The sequence below is a fragment of the Drosophila suzukii genome, assembly GCF_043229965.1.
Source record: "Drosophila suzukii chromosome 2 unlocalized genomic scaffold, CBGP_Dsuzu_IsoJpt1.0 scf_2c, whole genome shotgun sequence".
Classification (NCBI taxonomy): domain Eukaryota; kingdom Metazoa; phylum Arthropoda; class Insecta; order Diptera; family Drosophilidae; genus Drosophila; species Drosophila suzukii.
In genome coordinates this window covers 11,673,722-11,690,911 of record NW_027255896.1, presented here as the reverse complement: position 1 = coordinate 11,690,911, position 17,190 = coordinate 11,673,722, and the positions used below count along the sequence as shown (strand labels likewise).

Sequence of the window (17,190 nt, the reverse complement as noted above, 5' to 3'; positions counted from 1 at the left end):
AAATTTGGCAACCGAGGCTTCCTAGATCGAAAAGAAAGATCCGCATTATTAGTGATGTCAATAGAAGTTGAATTTGCAGCGGTTGAAGCCGGCAATTGTGACTTGCGATGAGCCGCCAAGCCTCGGCTTAGTTTCGCCTTCACATCTATAAAGACTTCATCAAATTCAATCCGATGGTCGCTCGAGATCTCTGCAAAATCCAGTCTTTCCAACGATGTCTGCGCAGAATCAAATGCCTGGTTTAGGGAATTGATCCATTCCATTCGCGCCGGCAAATCAGCTTCGTCAAACTGATTAACCGCATCAGCGTTTAAATAGCATTTCATCGAGCTCATTTGCCGCGAAATAGACTGGGCTTTGACTCGGTAGTAGTCGACGTCACTTGTGGATTCATTTTGAGCCCGAACCGAGTTTTCCGTATCAGACATTTTTCAATCACGAGAAAGGAAAAAAAATTAAATGAACACAAAACACCGTATACCCTTTACCGCGAAAACGTGAAGGTTAACAAGCGTCGCCGAGATGCAACGGAACCTTTAACTTGGTTGTTGTTGTTCTTGCCGATAAATTGCCTGCCTAGCAACAGCGGATTATGTAACTGGCAAACGAATGTATGTATATATATATATATATATGTAATATGCGCTATTAACAATGATTAAATACGATTCACTTTGCTAAGAATTATTTGCACAACACAGTTTTGGTGTTTTTTCACAGCGCAAAATGTACAAAAAATCAAACGTCCGGGTGTGCACTTTTATATGCACATATATATGAATGTTCGTGTGTTTGTGACCGAATGCACGATAACGACAGCGAAACAAAGCGTTTGTTTAAACTATATTAAACAATCGCGAAACCGAGTTGCAGACTCCGATTAAAACTGCTATCACGTCGGGGTCACCAAATGTTTGTGGGGAAGACAACAAATATGCCACCCTTATATTTATAATTAATAACGCACGAATAGGTTATATTAAAATGTATAGCGCTTATTCGGAGCGGCAGACGGACTGTGAATGTGTAAAAAGCTTGGCTCCAAGATCTTCATATAGACATATGCAGGCTTACAAAGTAGTTGCTGAATAGATAAGCGACAGCTTTATGGGTATAAGAAAGAAGGCGAAAGATAAGCAGAGAGCGATGCAGGTGCCGTCGTACACCTATGCGCGCATGACTAGGCGCTGGCGATCTGCTCCGAACAGTGGCAGCAACTAAAAATTTTCGGGTACCCAAAAGTCTACGAAGCTTGAGAAGTGTCATGGGCTTGTGTGGATGGTATCGAAAGTTTGGCCAAATTTTGCTTCACTCGCTACCCCTTTGACCGATTTAATGACCACGAAACGGAAGTTTAGTCTAACTGACGAAGCTATAAAAGGGATCGAGGAGCTGAAGCAACGTCTAAGCGAAGCGCAATACACTGCGATGCGAGTAAATCGGTGGTGGGCGCTGTGCTTGTACAAATATCCGAAGAAGGATATGAACGTCCGATTGCTTTCATCTCCAAGAAGCTAAACAAGGCCCAACGCAACTATACTGTGACCGGTGCACGATGGGCGTTCGCTTGGCAAAGGTATAATTTCAAGATTGAGCATCGCTAAGGCTCACTTAACGTTGTTCCCGATTCGATGTCTCGCGTCTACGAAGACGTAATAGCCGCAGTAGATTTACGGAAAGGACTCCTGGTGGACATGGATTCTGAAGAGTTTAAGAAAGCAGAATACGATAACTTGCATCCCGTGATTGCACAAGAATATCGACACATCATGGAAGATTCTCCTATCCCAGAAATCGAGGTTTGCGATCTTCTATGATTCAAATTTAGTTGGCAAGCTAAGCGAGAGGTTATGACGTTTAGCTGGGAGGCCGAATTTAAAATAGCTCGGCAATGCATAAATGCTCCAATTCTATTTCTAAAGTAGATAATAGCAGTTGGAAGCAACACGTAGTCGATCGGCAAAATATTTAAGGTTTTGTGTGGAGGGCTTATTAAATAATAATTCCTGATTATGATGATGTGTGCGAACATGATACTAATGCTGATGAAGTAGATGGTAATGGCTGAGAGCTCGAGGATGGATCGCATGATGGAGATGAAAATGAGGTTGATGTTGCGGATGGGTCATGGTTCATGTGTAATAATGAATGATGCTTCATGCGACAATACTTGCAGTGAGTCGACTTGCATTGCTGCAAACTATGCCCCTTGCGCAAACAGTTGAGGCAAAGGTGCAACTTCTTTGCTTCTCTATATCGAAGATTCGGACACAAATTTAAAAATCGAGGACACATTGGCAAATAATGATCCCGTGCATCGCAAAATAAGCATGTCAAATGATTTGAGTTAGTAGCAGATGCAATAAGTGTATTTTGGTTATATTTGTGCAAGTTTTTTCCCACCTGCTGGCCTGGTGTTTGAGTTACCAAGGCTTGATCCAAGTTTTCCATCATCCTGCACTTCTTTTCCAAAAACGACTCCATAGCATCCCAGGTAGACAGCTCAGTGATTGACAAATCCTCTTCTTATTTTTCCCGCGTCCTCTGATCCAGTTTCCGCGTGACGACGTGAATTAAAAGTCCATCCAAAATTTGTTGCGTATTGGCCAGGGTTCGAATTGCTCGCAGATACGAATTCATGCAATCGCTCAGCTCCCGAAGACCCTTCGAAGATTCCTTCTCGACACCCTTTAAACCGAATATTTCCTGAACATGTGCCTGAAAGTGTAAAACTTTATTATCAAATCGATTAACCAGCAAATCTATAGCTATTTTATAATTAGCATTCGAGGGTTCGAGCGAACGTATGGTTTCCAAAGCCACGCCGCCCAAACTCGAACGCAAATATTGTAGTTTTTCAATGTCGCTTAGCTCATCATCATTTCCGATGACCGTAGTGAAAGCCGCAAGAAAATCCGGCCACTTAGAGTAGGATCCATGAAAACAAACAATTTCCATATTTGGCAACCGAGGCTTCCTAGATCGAAAAGAAAGATCCGCGTTATTAGCGATGTCAATAGATGTTGAATTTGCAGCGGTTGTAGCCGGCAATAGTGACTTGCGTTATTATTGGTTTATTACATTCATAAGTCATAAGAGTTTTATTGATTAATAAATTATACCAAAATAATCCTTTATGGATTATTTTCCCTGAATCAATAAACTAAGGCGACGTTTGTCACTAAAGACAAAGTCAAGTCTGGCTATTATGGCATCGAAATTTAACACCGTACCATTATGTGTTAGGGCATCATTTACCATTCCCGTTATTTTATTTCTTAATATTAACAAGGCAGAATGAATCCTTTCACTGCCTCTGGCATTTTGCCACATAGCTATTTTAGCTGATTCTCTCCAACTTACGTATTTGTCTTCCTCACCTTTACATTCCCTTGCCGATTTCATAAAACGTGCCGCATTTAATATTGGGATCAATAATCTCTATCTGAAAATCTTCAACCTTTTTTATTTTGTGGGATAGCTGCGATCTTAAGTTCAGGATCTTCTCTTTTAATGGCTTCAATTCAAAATGTACAATTTGTTTTATTAAATCTCCTACATTTATCATTGCATTATTTGTTACCGCCTGATGGTTTGTAGCTTCTAGAGGCGAATTCATTATGTGTGGTCTTTTATTATTTGCTCCAGCCTGGCTGGTTGAAGATTCTGAAGGATTAATTTTAAAAAATTTTTCAAAATCAGAAATTAATTTACCTTTTTGTTTTTTGTTTCCCTTTTACAAAATTCTTATATAACAATCCTACAGTTTTGATGCAAGAACAAAAATTTTAACTCAAATGTATTGTTCTCATCAATACCTATCGATTGACCCAATAAAAAGTTTGCCACGTCCACTTTAACACCGACATACCGCCCACAAACTTCCAAAACTGTGGCGCCCACAATTTTCATGCTAGAAAAAATTTTATCTTAAATGTATTAGTCTCGTCAATACCTTCGATTGACCCAAACGCACATAGCGCTTAAATCTGTCTACCGCCCACATAACCATATATGGGGATCGGAAGTAGGTGGCGCATTTCAATCTCGCTTTGCTGCTTGCATATATCCATTTCCCTTTAGTCCCTTTAGCTGAGTAACGGGTATCTGAGTCGAGGTGCTCGACTATAGTGTTCTTCCTTGTTTTATTTCAGTGTTGTTAATTTTCAGTGGATTAGAATATGCTGCTATATCAGTTTGAAAGCTATCAGTTTGGGAGATATGGCAGTCGGAAATGATTTTTTAGCTCGGTTGGCCTGACTCAACCCATTTCAACCGCAGTTTTCTTAGCACCACGACATGGAAACCGGATGTCACGACAATTGAAAATGTATGAACTGATTTTGTTAAATTTTTTTTAGATATTTGGCATCTTAAAAGCTACTAATTGAACAAATATTTTTTTAAATATATATTTTTTTTACCTTTTTTAAAATATTAGAAACAAAAAAAATTTTACATTTGCTGTATACCCTTTACTCGAAAAGTTCCCTTGCAGTTTATATACAGTTTATATATAAGTAAAAAGTAATCACAGAAATATTAAAATTATTTTACGTTTCAATGTACTAAAGTATACGATTTGACGGAAACAAAAAATAACGATTTGTGAATTATTTTGACATTATTTGTGCGAACCTCCTGATGGCAGTTATATGGTATGGTAGTCAAATTTTTATCAAGTTTTACTTCAAATTTTTAAAATGATACGATGATACGATACGATGCTTTATAGTAAAGCAGTAGAAGAGAATATATTTAAAATATCAAAGCTATAATTATTTTCCCATTAATTGTCTGATCGTTGCTATGGCAGCTATATGATATAGTCACCCGGTTTTTTTTAATTTATTTAAAAACTCTGAAATATTTCCCTTGGGGTAGAAGAACAAACAAAACAACTCTTAACGAGGAAAAAATCTAGTGACGATCGTCGCTTCAAGTTCTGAAATCAACTTTTGTGATGAAAATGTATTAAACGAACTACTAAATAAATACGCTTTAATAATTAATTTTTTTTTTAGGATAATTCCCTTTTGGTGTCAAATAAAAAAGGCTAACTGCAGCAACAGTCTCATCACAAAAGACTAAAGTTTGCATGCGTTTTTCAGTCAAAGGGTCGACTTTGTCCCGATGCTGGTTTTTAGCTATGCGAATTAGTTGTGTATACATCTAATGCATAAAATCCAATGAACAATAGTTGGGATAAACACAAATTGCAATATATTTGTAAAAATAAGACAGCCTTTATCGCAGTGTATAATTTTCACTCTTGTGCCTTAAAATTCTAAAGAAAAAGAGTTGCCGAGGACGCCAAAAAATATAGTCAATAAAAATAACTTTGCAGAATTAAAGCATTAAATTAAGAGGTATTTTAAGCAAATAAATTTTTTTGAATATCTCGGATCAATAATCTTTCTTACCAAAGCACGAACAAAATATAGAATTTTCAGATCTCATATCAACAAAATTCTCTTTTTTTGTGCACCATGGGAACCCTAACCCTAACAGGTGCGGCGGATTTGCAAAAATTGCATAGGTTAGAATATACGGGGTTTTGATGTGTAAACAAAAATTTATGAATAATAATTAAATCAAACATGCAATTAATTTAAATTGTGATGATGAGATTATGAACGAATATTAAAAAAAATATCTTTTATCTTTTTGCATATAAAGCAATCGCGAAGTATTTTAAATCAAGTAATGTTCATGCTGTCTAATTTAAATCCGCCAGCCAAATTCTTGGCGAGAAAGTTTCTGTGATAATTTTTCGCAAGCTTACAGAATACCAACAGAGGGAAATTCGAATCCGCGCAGTTCTTTCGGAAATGACTCTTGGAACAGGTCTGGGAAATTCGAATTCGTGTGAATCTTTCGGAAGTGGAAACTGGAACAGGGCCGTAAAATACTAGAGGGTGTGATGTTGTACCGTAACATTATTTGCTTCTTTTCACAAAAACAATTAGAATTCTTGAAAAAAAAGTTCGTTACCATACCCTAACAAATACTCGGCACGATATGTCACAAGGTACAGAAGAAAGATCTTATTAATTATTGTATATAATTACCTGTATTGGTTTTCCATAACTCTTTGCCCTGGCACTGGTACAACACTTATAGATTGAAGAGGTTTGCATATATGTTACTGGCAAACCACCTCATTTTTATTTAAAAATATCTTACTTATTACTGTAAAAACATTGACGACACGTCAACTTCCAAAGACATCGGCAATGGTTAAATAAATGAATTATTTTTTTAGTAATGCCGTCTTGCATTGAGAGTTCGTCTCAGCATAAATATTTAAGATAAGTCCAATTATTAAATTAAAATGCTTGCGAACATCGGTTTTTGGGTATTATTGGGTATACAAGATTCGTAGGAAAGAACGTAATGCGATTCCGACCCCATAAAGGATATATATTCTTGATCAAGATCACTAGCCAAGTCGACCTAGCAATGTCCGTCTGTCCGTATGAACGCTGAGATCTCGGAAACTATAAGGGCTAGAAAGTTGGGGCTTGGCATGCAAATTTTTGAGCTTCCTGCGCTGCGCAAGTTTGCTTCAGGAGGGTGCTACGACCACTCTAACGCCCATATACAACCATAACACAGTCAGAAGTTTGCAACGCAGTGAAGGAGACGTTTCTTGATCAGCATCACTAGATCGAGCAATGTCCGTCTGTCTGTTTCTATGCAAACTAGTCTTTAAGTTTTAAAGCTGTCGGTATGAAACTTTCGCAAAAGTCTTCTTTCTTTTGCAGGTAGTATATAAGTCGGAACCAGTCGGATCGGACAACTATATCTTATAGCTCCCATAGGAATAATCGAAAAACAATTTGTATTATATCTTATGTGTTTTTTTTTAATCATATAACCTCCTACGCTTGGAAATAACATTTTTTAATTAGTTCTGAATTTAAAATTTAAAATTTAAAAATAAAATGAAACAAATTATAGCTTCGGTGTTTCTTGACATATTAATATATTATGCTATGGAAATAACATTTTTTGTATTTTAAATTATATTTAAATTTAATAAAAATCGGAAGACTCTAACATATAGCTGTCAAAGAAACGGTCAGAGAAACAATGAAATAATTTTATTTTTAATTTTGCTATGTTGATTTTGATCGTATTTTCTTTTACTCTGGGTATAGAATATTTTAACTTGTCAGAATTATGAAATTAATTTTACACAAAAATCTGACGACTATAATATTTTGCTGAATGGGGTGGTGTTAGGACACGAATAACATGGATACAGGTGTCCAAGTTATAAGGTAGGATACCTAGGTATACCCGTTTTTCTTATTTTAGATTACAAAAATAACCTTAACAAGGTTGCCACGAAGCTAGATAACAGGTAATAATGCAGTTATTACGCAATCCTTAAATTAAGTAATCAACTTGGTTTACCTAATTTACCTACGAAATCAGGCATTGACGCCATCGAAAGGGTTATATGGAGGTTAATAGCAAGTATGATTCAAACCTATATATTGACTCGTAATCCTAATCCCCGGATTAGTCTGTGAAAACCAGTTGCCGAGTGACAACGTATACATTGTTGTGTGTATGTTTTATATTCAATTAATATAAGCACACCGAAAGTATTAGGTGAAAAGTGATTGAAAATCCACCAAAAAGTACTAGGTGAAATGTGAATATAAGCCCATAAAAAAGTATAAGGTGAAAAGTGATTAAAAATCCACCAAAAGGTATAAGGTGAAAAGTGAAAAAAGTGTGTAACAAAATTATAAAGTATTATTATACTTTTTACCTTTGGTAAGTATTTCTATAAAGTAAAACAGGATTCGTAAATTCGTAACACATAAGTCTCTTCTGGTGAAATTAAATGGAACATCAATGAACATCAATAAATATTTACCAGAACCCCGAACAAAGAGATTTTGAAAATCTCTGACAAATTATAACCCTCTAACTTTTATACAATTATTTTTTAACAGCAAAATAAAGAGAATGCGGCGCATAACTTCTTTATCTCAAGAGCAGCGCCGCCAAGCTGCGCTTAGACGAAGCCGATCCCAATATGCTCAAAATGCGTCACAGATAAGGACCCGTAATGCGCAGCACATTGCCTTGGCCCGTACAAGTAATTTGGAGGTAGCAGAAGAAGCTCGCTTGCGAAATTTTGCTGCTCGCTCTCAGAGAACAAGAAGTGAACAAAATCGATCGCTGGATCGATTGAGGAACACTGACAATCGCGCTACCTGTAGAGCGATTGAGGAAAATCGAGAACCAGAGCGCGCTAAGGACGCTAAAGCGCACGCAAGCGCCAGGTCGAATTCGGAAGAGCGACAATGACAGCAGGTGCAAAATACTGCTGACCATGCTACATGGAGATCGATCGAGCAAAATCGAGGACCCGAGCGCGAACGGGACACTGCAGCGCACGCAAGCGCCAGGTCGGATTCCGAAGAGCGACGACGAGAGCAGTTGCGAAATACTGCTGATCATGCTACCTGGAGATCGATCGAGGAAAATAGAGGACCCGAGCGCGGACGGGATGCTGCAGCGCGCGCAATATTCAGGTCAGCTTCCGACGAGCGACGACGAGAGCAGTCGCGAAACACTGATGACAAGGATAAAATCGAGGACCCGAAAGCGCACGGGACGCTGCAATGCGCGCAATCGTCAGGACGGATTCCGAGGAGCGACGACGAGAGCAGTCGCGAAACACTGTTGATTTTACTACCTGGAGATCGATCGAGAAAAATCGAGGACTCGAGCGCTTACGGGACGCTGCAGCGCTCGCAAGCGCGAGGTCGAATTCCGAAGAGCGACGACGAAAGCAGGTGCAAAATACTGCTGACCATGCTACCTGGAGATCGATCGGGGAAAATCGAGGACTCGAGCGCACACGGGACGCTGCAGCGCGCGCAATGGTCAGGTCGGATTCCGAGGAGCGACGACGAGAGCAGTCGCGAAACACTGCTGATCATGTTACCTGGAGATCGATTGGGGAAAATCGAGGACCCGAGCGCGCACGGGACGCTGCAGCGCGCGCAATGGTCAGGTCGGATTCCGAGGAGCGACGACGAGAGCAGTCGCGAAACACTTCTGATCATGCTACCTGGAGATCGATTGGGGAAAATCGAGGACCCGAGCGCGCACGGGACGCTGTAGCGCGCGCAATGGTCAGGTCGGATTCCGAGGAGCGACGACGAGAGCAGTCGCGAATCACTGCTGACCATGCTACCTGGAGATCGATCGAGGAAAATCGAGGACGCGAGCGCACACGGGACGCTGCAGCGCACGCAAGCGGCAGGTCGAATTCCGAAGAGCGACGACGACAGCAGGTGCAAAATACTACTGACCATGTTACGTGGAGATCGATCGAGGAAAATCGAGAATCAGAGCGCGCACGGGACGCTGTAGCGCACGCAATAGTCAGGTCGGATTCCGAGGACCGACGACGAGAGCAGTCGCGAAACACTGCTGATCATGCTACCTGGAGATCGAGTGAGGAAAATAGAGGACTCGAGCGTTTACGGGACGCAGCAGCTCATAGGATCACCAGGAACAACCATATCACTGGACACAGGAGCAAAAGGACCAACACAGTGCATCATCGGAACACAAGACTTCAGCAAAGATTTCGGGAGCAACAAATTCAGGAAATGGCTGACGAGCGACTTCTCACATACAGGTCGAGTTCACAAAATCGACAGGCGGAATCTTCCAGACAGTCACAGCGCAATATTGCTGCAAGAGCACAACTTTCAGAGGATGAACGAGAGGATCAACGGGAACGCCAGCGACGGAGGAGTCGAGCTACTGCAAGGGAACAATATCTTCGTAACATTAAGGACGGACCAACTAAGTTTTGTACGTGCTGCGGAGGAACGTGGTTTCCATCTCAGGTAAGTGGTTTGAACATACGTACTATTTCTTCTAAATACCCCAATTTTAGTCTAGACAATGCCTTTTATTTAAGCAGAAAGTTTCCGAGTCCGTCCGGCAAATATCAATTTTGCAGTACATGTCGTCAAGGCGTTTCCAAAGGTAGGATACCATCCCTTTGTCTCTCTAATGGCTTCGACTTTCCAGAGATACCTGAATGCCTTAAAAACTTGACATGTCTTGAGGAGCGCCTTATTTCTCCTCGAATTCCCTTCATGCGCATTATATCCCTTGGATATGAAAGGCAATGCGGAATAAGAAGCGCTGTAGTCAATGTTCCAATTTCAGTACCTGATACTGTAAGCGTACTCCCACGCACCTTTGATTCGACCCATGTAATCCAGGTTCATTTAAAAAGAAGGTTAGAATATTCCCATAATTTCATGACGGAAACTATTCGACCCGCTCGGGTTATTCAAGCTGTGCGATACTTGGTTAACACTGAGCTCTACAGAAAGCACAACATTTCCTTTGACGGTGATTGGCTCAATCAAATGGGAGCCGAAGAAGAGATACCTTTCATCGCAGATGAATCTGACCGAGAAGTCGTAGAAGAGCTTCTTCGTCAACATTCTCATTCTCAATCAAATGACGCGCAAGAAGGTGATTTAAATCCCGGAGGTCATGAAACCCTATTAGAAAACGATGATATTGGACTTCAGCGTATTGCTATGGCTCCCGGAGAAGGCCGCATTCCAACAAATTTAACCCTTGACGACGACGCAGAAGAACTTTCCTTTCCAACAATTTCTTGCGGCGAAATATTTAAGGGGAATTCGACCTATGCAAAAAAAGCAAGATCGCAAATTCGCTTTTACGACCGTCGTTGCGCAGTAGTGCCCAAAGGACTTTGTATGTATGTATGTACAAATTTTATGAAATGCTCTCTCTGCTGCTGAATCTAAATGGAACGAACTCTTAGTTATTCTATCTCTTTTATTGGATAGCAGAGACATTACTGAGGAAGAGGCAGTAGAAAAAGCTAGATTAATTCGATCGGACCCAGTAACGTGCTCCCTGTACTTCGACTACAGGTTCCGGCAATTAATGAAATTATTTAAAAGCTTCGAGATATTTGGTGGGTTAAGACTCGTCCATTATTATTGGAGGATCGAGTTCCAGCACAGAGGATCGCCGCACTCTCATGGCATGTATTGGTTTTCTGGTGCCCCAAAGCTAGAAGGACCCGATAACGCCGAAGAGGTCACCCGCTTTATTGATCGTTTCATTACTACCAGCGCCATAAGCACAGCGCTTCATGTTTAAGGGAACTGCGAGGACAACAATTCTGCCGTTTTAATATGCCATACCCACCAATGCCTGAAACTCTGGTTTTGTATCCATTTGAAGAAAACGAATCCAACGTTGAAGAATATAAAGAAATATTTAAAAAAGTTAAAGAGCTCCTAAAGTCAGTTTCCGAAGAAGAATCGGCCATGTTTAATAATTTTGCTTACGCCTGTTGTAGTTATATAATTAACTACATAAATAAATCCAACCGTGGCGTGTCGCAACTGCTTCGAGAAGCAATGACAGAAATAAGCCATGGAAGTGTTTCCGTCAAAAGAAAATTTCAGCATTTAGGGAGCAAGTTTATTAACGCTACAGAAATATCTGCCCAAGAAGCTGCATACAACATTTTAGGTTTGTACTTGTCTGAGGCTAGTGAAGGGAATGTTTTTATTAACACTTGCCATCCAGATAAAAGGGTCCGGATAGTCCGATCTAACAGAGAATTAGAACAGCTTCCCGCATACTCAACAGATATTTTTGAGCGAAATTTACTTGATCGATACGTGCAAAGACATGAACAACTAGAATCGTTATGACTTGCGGAATTTCGGCTTAGTTCAAATTCTCCAAGCTAAATGCACGGTCAGAACAGTCAAACGAAGAATATGACGAACCAATCGACTTTGATGCAGATGAAGAAAATAACGTTGCTGCACAAAGTTACCAATTGCTGGATGGGACTGGTAGGGTAAAATGACGTAGTCATGCATTAATTCTTAGGTGGATTCGCTTCAGTTCAAGCTCTTCTCCATCAGATTATTTTAGAGAGCACGTAATGCTCTTTTTCCCATGGAGAGGTGAAGAGACAGAACTCATTTCAAACGACAATGAAAGCGCATTTAGAAATAATTTTGAAATTATTAAACGCAATAAAGCGCAGTATGATGTGTTTAACGACATGGATTTAGAAAGAGTTCTTCAAGATCTGCAAAATGTAGATAGAGAAGAAAACGGCCCTTTTCCCGAAGGGCCAGCATCTCAATACCTTGAAGAAGAGTTCAGAGCTTTGGCAGTACCCGACGTCGGCCCAAACGTAAATGTACTCCAAGATGAAAATGATTCAAATGGCGAACTTCCTCTTATAAGACTTCCTCCGATGGTATCTGATGATAACCTTTGCTCGCGTACCCGGTCTCTCAACTTTAAGCAACGCCAGTATTACGTCCACGTAATGTATAATGTTGCAGCCAAAAAAACATTTTATGAATATGTTGGTGGAGGGGCCGGAGTGGGAAAAAGCAGATTGATTTCTACAATATTTTAGTCTATAACTTGGCGAGCAAATATACTTCCTGGGGCAACAGATTCCGCAAGGGTTTTACTTTGTGCTCCTACTGGAAAAGCAGCTTTTGGGATTGGGGGACAATGCATTGCAAGTTGATTGATATCCAATTAATTATTATAGATGAGATCTCGATGGTCGGATCAAAAATGCTTTGACTTTGACTTGACTTTGTAAAATTTTTAGAAGTCAAGATGTAAGTTTTGGGGGCAAGTCTATAATAGTGTTTGGAGATCTGAAGCAGCTTAGCCCAGTTGGAGATCGTTGGATATTCCCAGAAAATACCTCTAATCCCTATAATATTCTGGCAGGAGCTAACCCTTGGAATAACTTTAAGTTTTTCGCGCTAACGGAAATAATGCGGCAACGTGACGACCACGCTTTTGCTTTAGCTTTGAATAATATGTCTGAAGCCAACATGACAAATGCAGATATTGAGCTTTTCAGGACAAGAGTTCTTCCAGTAACCGATGTTCCTGACGATGCAATTCACTTATTCTGTTCTAATGCTGATGTAAACCATTACAACTCCCTAAAACTTGCCCAAATTAGAACTGAAGATTTTGTGTAGACTGCAGTAGATACAATTAAGTCAGCTAATATGTCTGAAAGAAGTCGAGAATCAACTCTTAGGCATGCCCATATATTTTACACCTGAAGACTACTGCAAAATATATGGTTACCGTCAATATTGACACAAATGATGGACTTGTAAATGGGGCAACTGGTCAATTAATGCGAATTGACAACTGTATGGTTAACGGCTCATTATTAGTTACTGGACTGTGGATTAAGTTTACAGATGCCACTGTCGGTACTATACACAAATGATGGACTTGTAAATGGGGCAACTGGTCAATTAATGCGAATTGACAACTGTATGGTTAACGGCTCATTATTAGTTACTGGACTGTGGATTAAGTTTACAGATGCCACTGTCGGTCCTATACACAAATGATGGACTTGTAAATGGGGCAACTGGTCAATTAATGCGAATTGACAACTGTATGGTTAACGGCTCATTATTAGTTACTGGACTGTGGATTAAGTTTACAGATGCCACTGTCGGTACTATAGCTAGGCCAAAAGTTCGAGGAAATGATCACCCAGACTGGACTCCAATTTATAAAACAGCCCGAGTATTCCAATGCGGAAATTCGGGACATTCTTCTATTGATCGAAAACAATTTCCAGTTGTTCCTGCTGAGGCTATTACCATCCATAAGAACCAAGAAGCAACCTACAGCAAAGTCGCAGTGCATTTTAAAAGAGGCATTAAGCGAGCTTCGTTGTACGTAGGTTGCAGCAGAGCATCGGGTCTTTTCCTTTCAGGAGACTTTGTCCCTCCAACTAGATTTGGAGCTACAAATGTCCAAGTAGAACTTGAACGTTTAAGAGGGGAAAAGGATTTGACTACGCATTATGAATTTTTGGTCAATGAAAATTTGGATATCTCTTTATATTACCACAACGTAGAATCTCTTCGCGGTCATCGCGAAGATGTTGCTAACGACAGCATTATTTGTTCTGCCAACTTTTTATGTTTTGTTCAAACCTGGACTCTTCCACAAGAAGAGTACACTTTAAGGGCTTTCGACATTATAAGAAGAATAGATTGCAATTGTTTGAATGGTATTGGGAAGAACGGAATACTTATTTATGCTTAGCAAAACATTTCGCAAAATGTATTATTTCAGTTTGAGACAAAGAAGTCCACAAACACAAGGGCAACGTATCAATCGATTGCATTTAAATATCTTACACGTCATTTATAATTCTTTATAGGAGTCCCGGATTTCCTATTGCAAGATTTCGAAATGAAATTAAAGCTGATGTGGAAAAAGTGCGTAGAATGGATAGTACTAAAGTAGTAATGTTAGGAGATTTTAATATTTGCAGATCCACAGGGACTGATATTCTGGAGGAACACTTGAATGCCTATTACCTCTTTTCAATCAATCATTCTCCCACAACAAAACAAATAACACAAATTGATTGGATATTTTCAGATTCTCGAATTCCACAAGCTCTTGCCATTACTTATGAGACACCATATAGCTACCACGATGGAATTTTTTTAAGTATATCTTGAGTAGGTAATATAATTAAATATATAAATTGTAAAAATTGTAATAGGTTAGAAAGAATAATTAATTGTGTATAGCATAATGTATATATGTATTTTTATGGTATTATTAATTTATTTATTTCTATCTATCAACGTAGTTTTCAAAATATATAATATATAAATATATATAAGTTAACACCCAAAATAATATAAAGACCCAGACCGATTAGAAGTAAGCATCGATTGCACAATCAATGCCCCCAATAAACTTCACAAGAGCTAAGCCACGTGCGCTGAGCTTGCACCTTTTGATTAGCGATCGTGGGAATGCAGATTAGCCAAAGTTGACAGAAGTAGAAGTAAGCATTGATTGCACAGCCAATGCCTCCAATAAAGTCCACATGAGCCAAGCCACTTGCGCTAGGCCTGCACCTTTTGATTAGCGATCGTGGGAATGCAGAATAGCCAATTTTCAAAGTTGATCGAACTCAGCCACGTGCATACAACAATAGCAATAACTTAAATGCATTGGCCAATGACAACTAAATTTGGTCACCAGCGACAGCGATGAAGAGCAGCAGCCAATGGCAATAAAGAACGTTGGCAGAAGCAGCAGCAACGGCAGAAACGGTGGCAGCGATGGATCGACGCGTAGTTATAATGAATAATTGTTTAGCTTAAGTAAAATCAGTTCTTAATCCAACTCAATAAAGAGAAGTTTGATATTTTTTTATATCAAAATAATAATCAAGCTTTTAACTGACGCCCGAATAGGCCCTGATTAAAAGCCGCGAAGGATAACAAGTACCGCGTTTCGTGCAGTTCGAAACATTCGACGTTTCGTTCAAACCTCCGCCTAATCCGTGAGAAGTGAGAAGAAAAACCCGAGACCCGGAAGTGCAAAAGTGCCACACAATATTGTCACTCCTAAGAACAGGACTTGTATCCAGCGGACAAATCAGGCCAAAAAAATTAATCGCCGTTATCCCTCTAGTATCCGTTCGGAGGGAACGTGTAAAAAGTGCAGAGGAGGCCCCTTGTAAATCCGTACTCAAGAGAGATCGCTGCAGCGTGGGATAAACAGGAATCTGTCGAGCCTGCCAACACGAGAGAACGCCGAGAAATGCTATTAATGTAAGAATAGTTTTAAGGAACTCATCAAAAACACCAAATTTTTATAAAAAAAAAAATATTTCAAAAATAGAAAGTATAAAACACATGCTATAGTTTTAAGAAAAATCCACACACGACAAAAAAAATCCACTGCATAAGCAAAGACCCGCACTATAATTATTTAAGGCAACAAAATTCAGAATTCTGAATAATTAAAATTAAAATTAAAAATTTAATTTAACTTCATTGCACATATATCCCAAATGGCCGAACAAGATTTAGCAGACAGACTCGCGAGTCTTGCCACACCTTCGTCAGTTAGTAACGTACAAACAAACACGCGAATCATGACCGAGAGGGACATCGAGGAAAAAATAAAAACAGTACTAGAAGCAAACCCTAGTAGCCTAGTAAAAGAAATACTTAATCCCAATAAAGATTTTTCTAAGTATACAGACCAAACAATTAAAAGAGTATTAGCGCACAATCTTAGTGACTTAGATAAATTACCAGACATCGTGCGGACACTTAGAGATTTTTCAGGAAACAAAAGTGAATATTCGTCATGGAAGAAAAGTGTCGAAATGGTGTTACAAATTTACGAACTTAGAATTGGCTCCCCAAAAAATTATGGAATTCTTTTAGCTATCCGGACGCAGTGTTAGAATCGTATAATACCCCCTTAGATTGGACAGCAATTTCAAAATGCCTAGCAGCGCAAACGTGACCTAAAAACTTTGGAATATCAGCTCTATGCTCTTAATCAAGGTAGCGATAGTATAGTTGATTATTATCAGGCAGTGTACCAACAGTTGTCACTAATTCTAAACCAAATTGGAAGCTTAGATGGCTCACAAGAAACTGTGCAGTCTCTGACAGCCATGTACAGAGAAAAAGCCTTGGACACCTTCGTCAGAGGCCTTAACGGAAACTTGGCACAATTACTGGCCATTAAAGAGCCGCATGATTTAGGACATGCCCTACATCTGTACACTCTACTTGAGAACCAAAATACAAGAAATAGTCAGACACCAAAAATCGATACTTAGGGAGGGCACCTATGCTACCACCCAGACTCCAAGAGCCAAATAGGACGGTACCCGTCAAACAAAACTTCCATCCACAACTCTATCATAACCCAAACCATCGGAACAACCCCAGCTACTCAGACTAACCAATTCAGATCTTATAACCAACCCTTTCAAACCAGGCCAGTGCAGTGGCGTGAGCAACAGGAATACATAGATATGTCAGAGCTTCATTTTTTAGAGTAAATCATTCCTCATTACATTACTTTAAAGTAACTACGGGGAACGGAAAAAATATGTTAAATAGACACGGGCTCAAATCAAAATTATATTCAAAACCAATTAGTACAATAACCAAAACAAAATGAGAAACATCTTTTCGTCAGCTCAGTTGGAGGTACCACTAAAATAACACAATATGCAATACTTAAGCTCCCCAACATTTCAGATACACCCATGAAATTTTATTTACTAGA

The 17,190-nt window shown here is 39.5% G+C and overlaps 2 protein-coding genes across 11 annotated transcripts in view; both read left to right on the top strand.

Annotated features, from left to right (window-relative positions):
• Nucleotides 1–17,190, top strand: part of sxc (O-linked N-acetylglucosamine (GlcNAc) transferase sxc) — a 247,116-nt gene that overhangs the window by 83,194 nt on the left and 146,732 nt on the right. The window lies entirely within an intron of this gene.
• On the top strand, nucleotides 603–17,166 carry LOC139354503 (serine/arginine repetitive matrix protein 5-like). The gene is made up of 2 exons (XM_070998736.1): nucleotides 603–9,890; nucleotides 14,515–17,166. The coding sequence occupies exons 1-2, from the start codon at nucleotides 8,649–8,651 to the stop codon at nucleotides 14,584–14,586; spliced, it is 1,314 nt and encodes a 437-aa protein (XP_070854837.1). The 5' UTR covers nucleotides 603–8,648; the 3' UTR covers nucleotides 14,587–17,166.

Bases quoted from the DNA above. Each gene is read 5' to 3' on its own strand.
- LOC139354503 (XM_070998736.1), top strand. From the start codon at position 8,649: ATGCGCGCAATCGTCAGGACGGATTCCGAGGAGCGACGACGAGAGCAG. The intron at 9,891-14,514 runs GTAAGTGGTTTG...GGATATTTTCAG, and splicing joins GAACGTGGTTTCCATCTCAG to ATTCTCGAATTCCACAAGCT.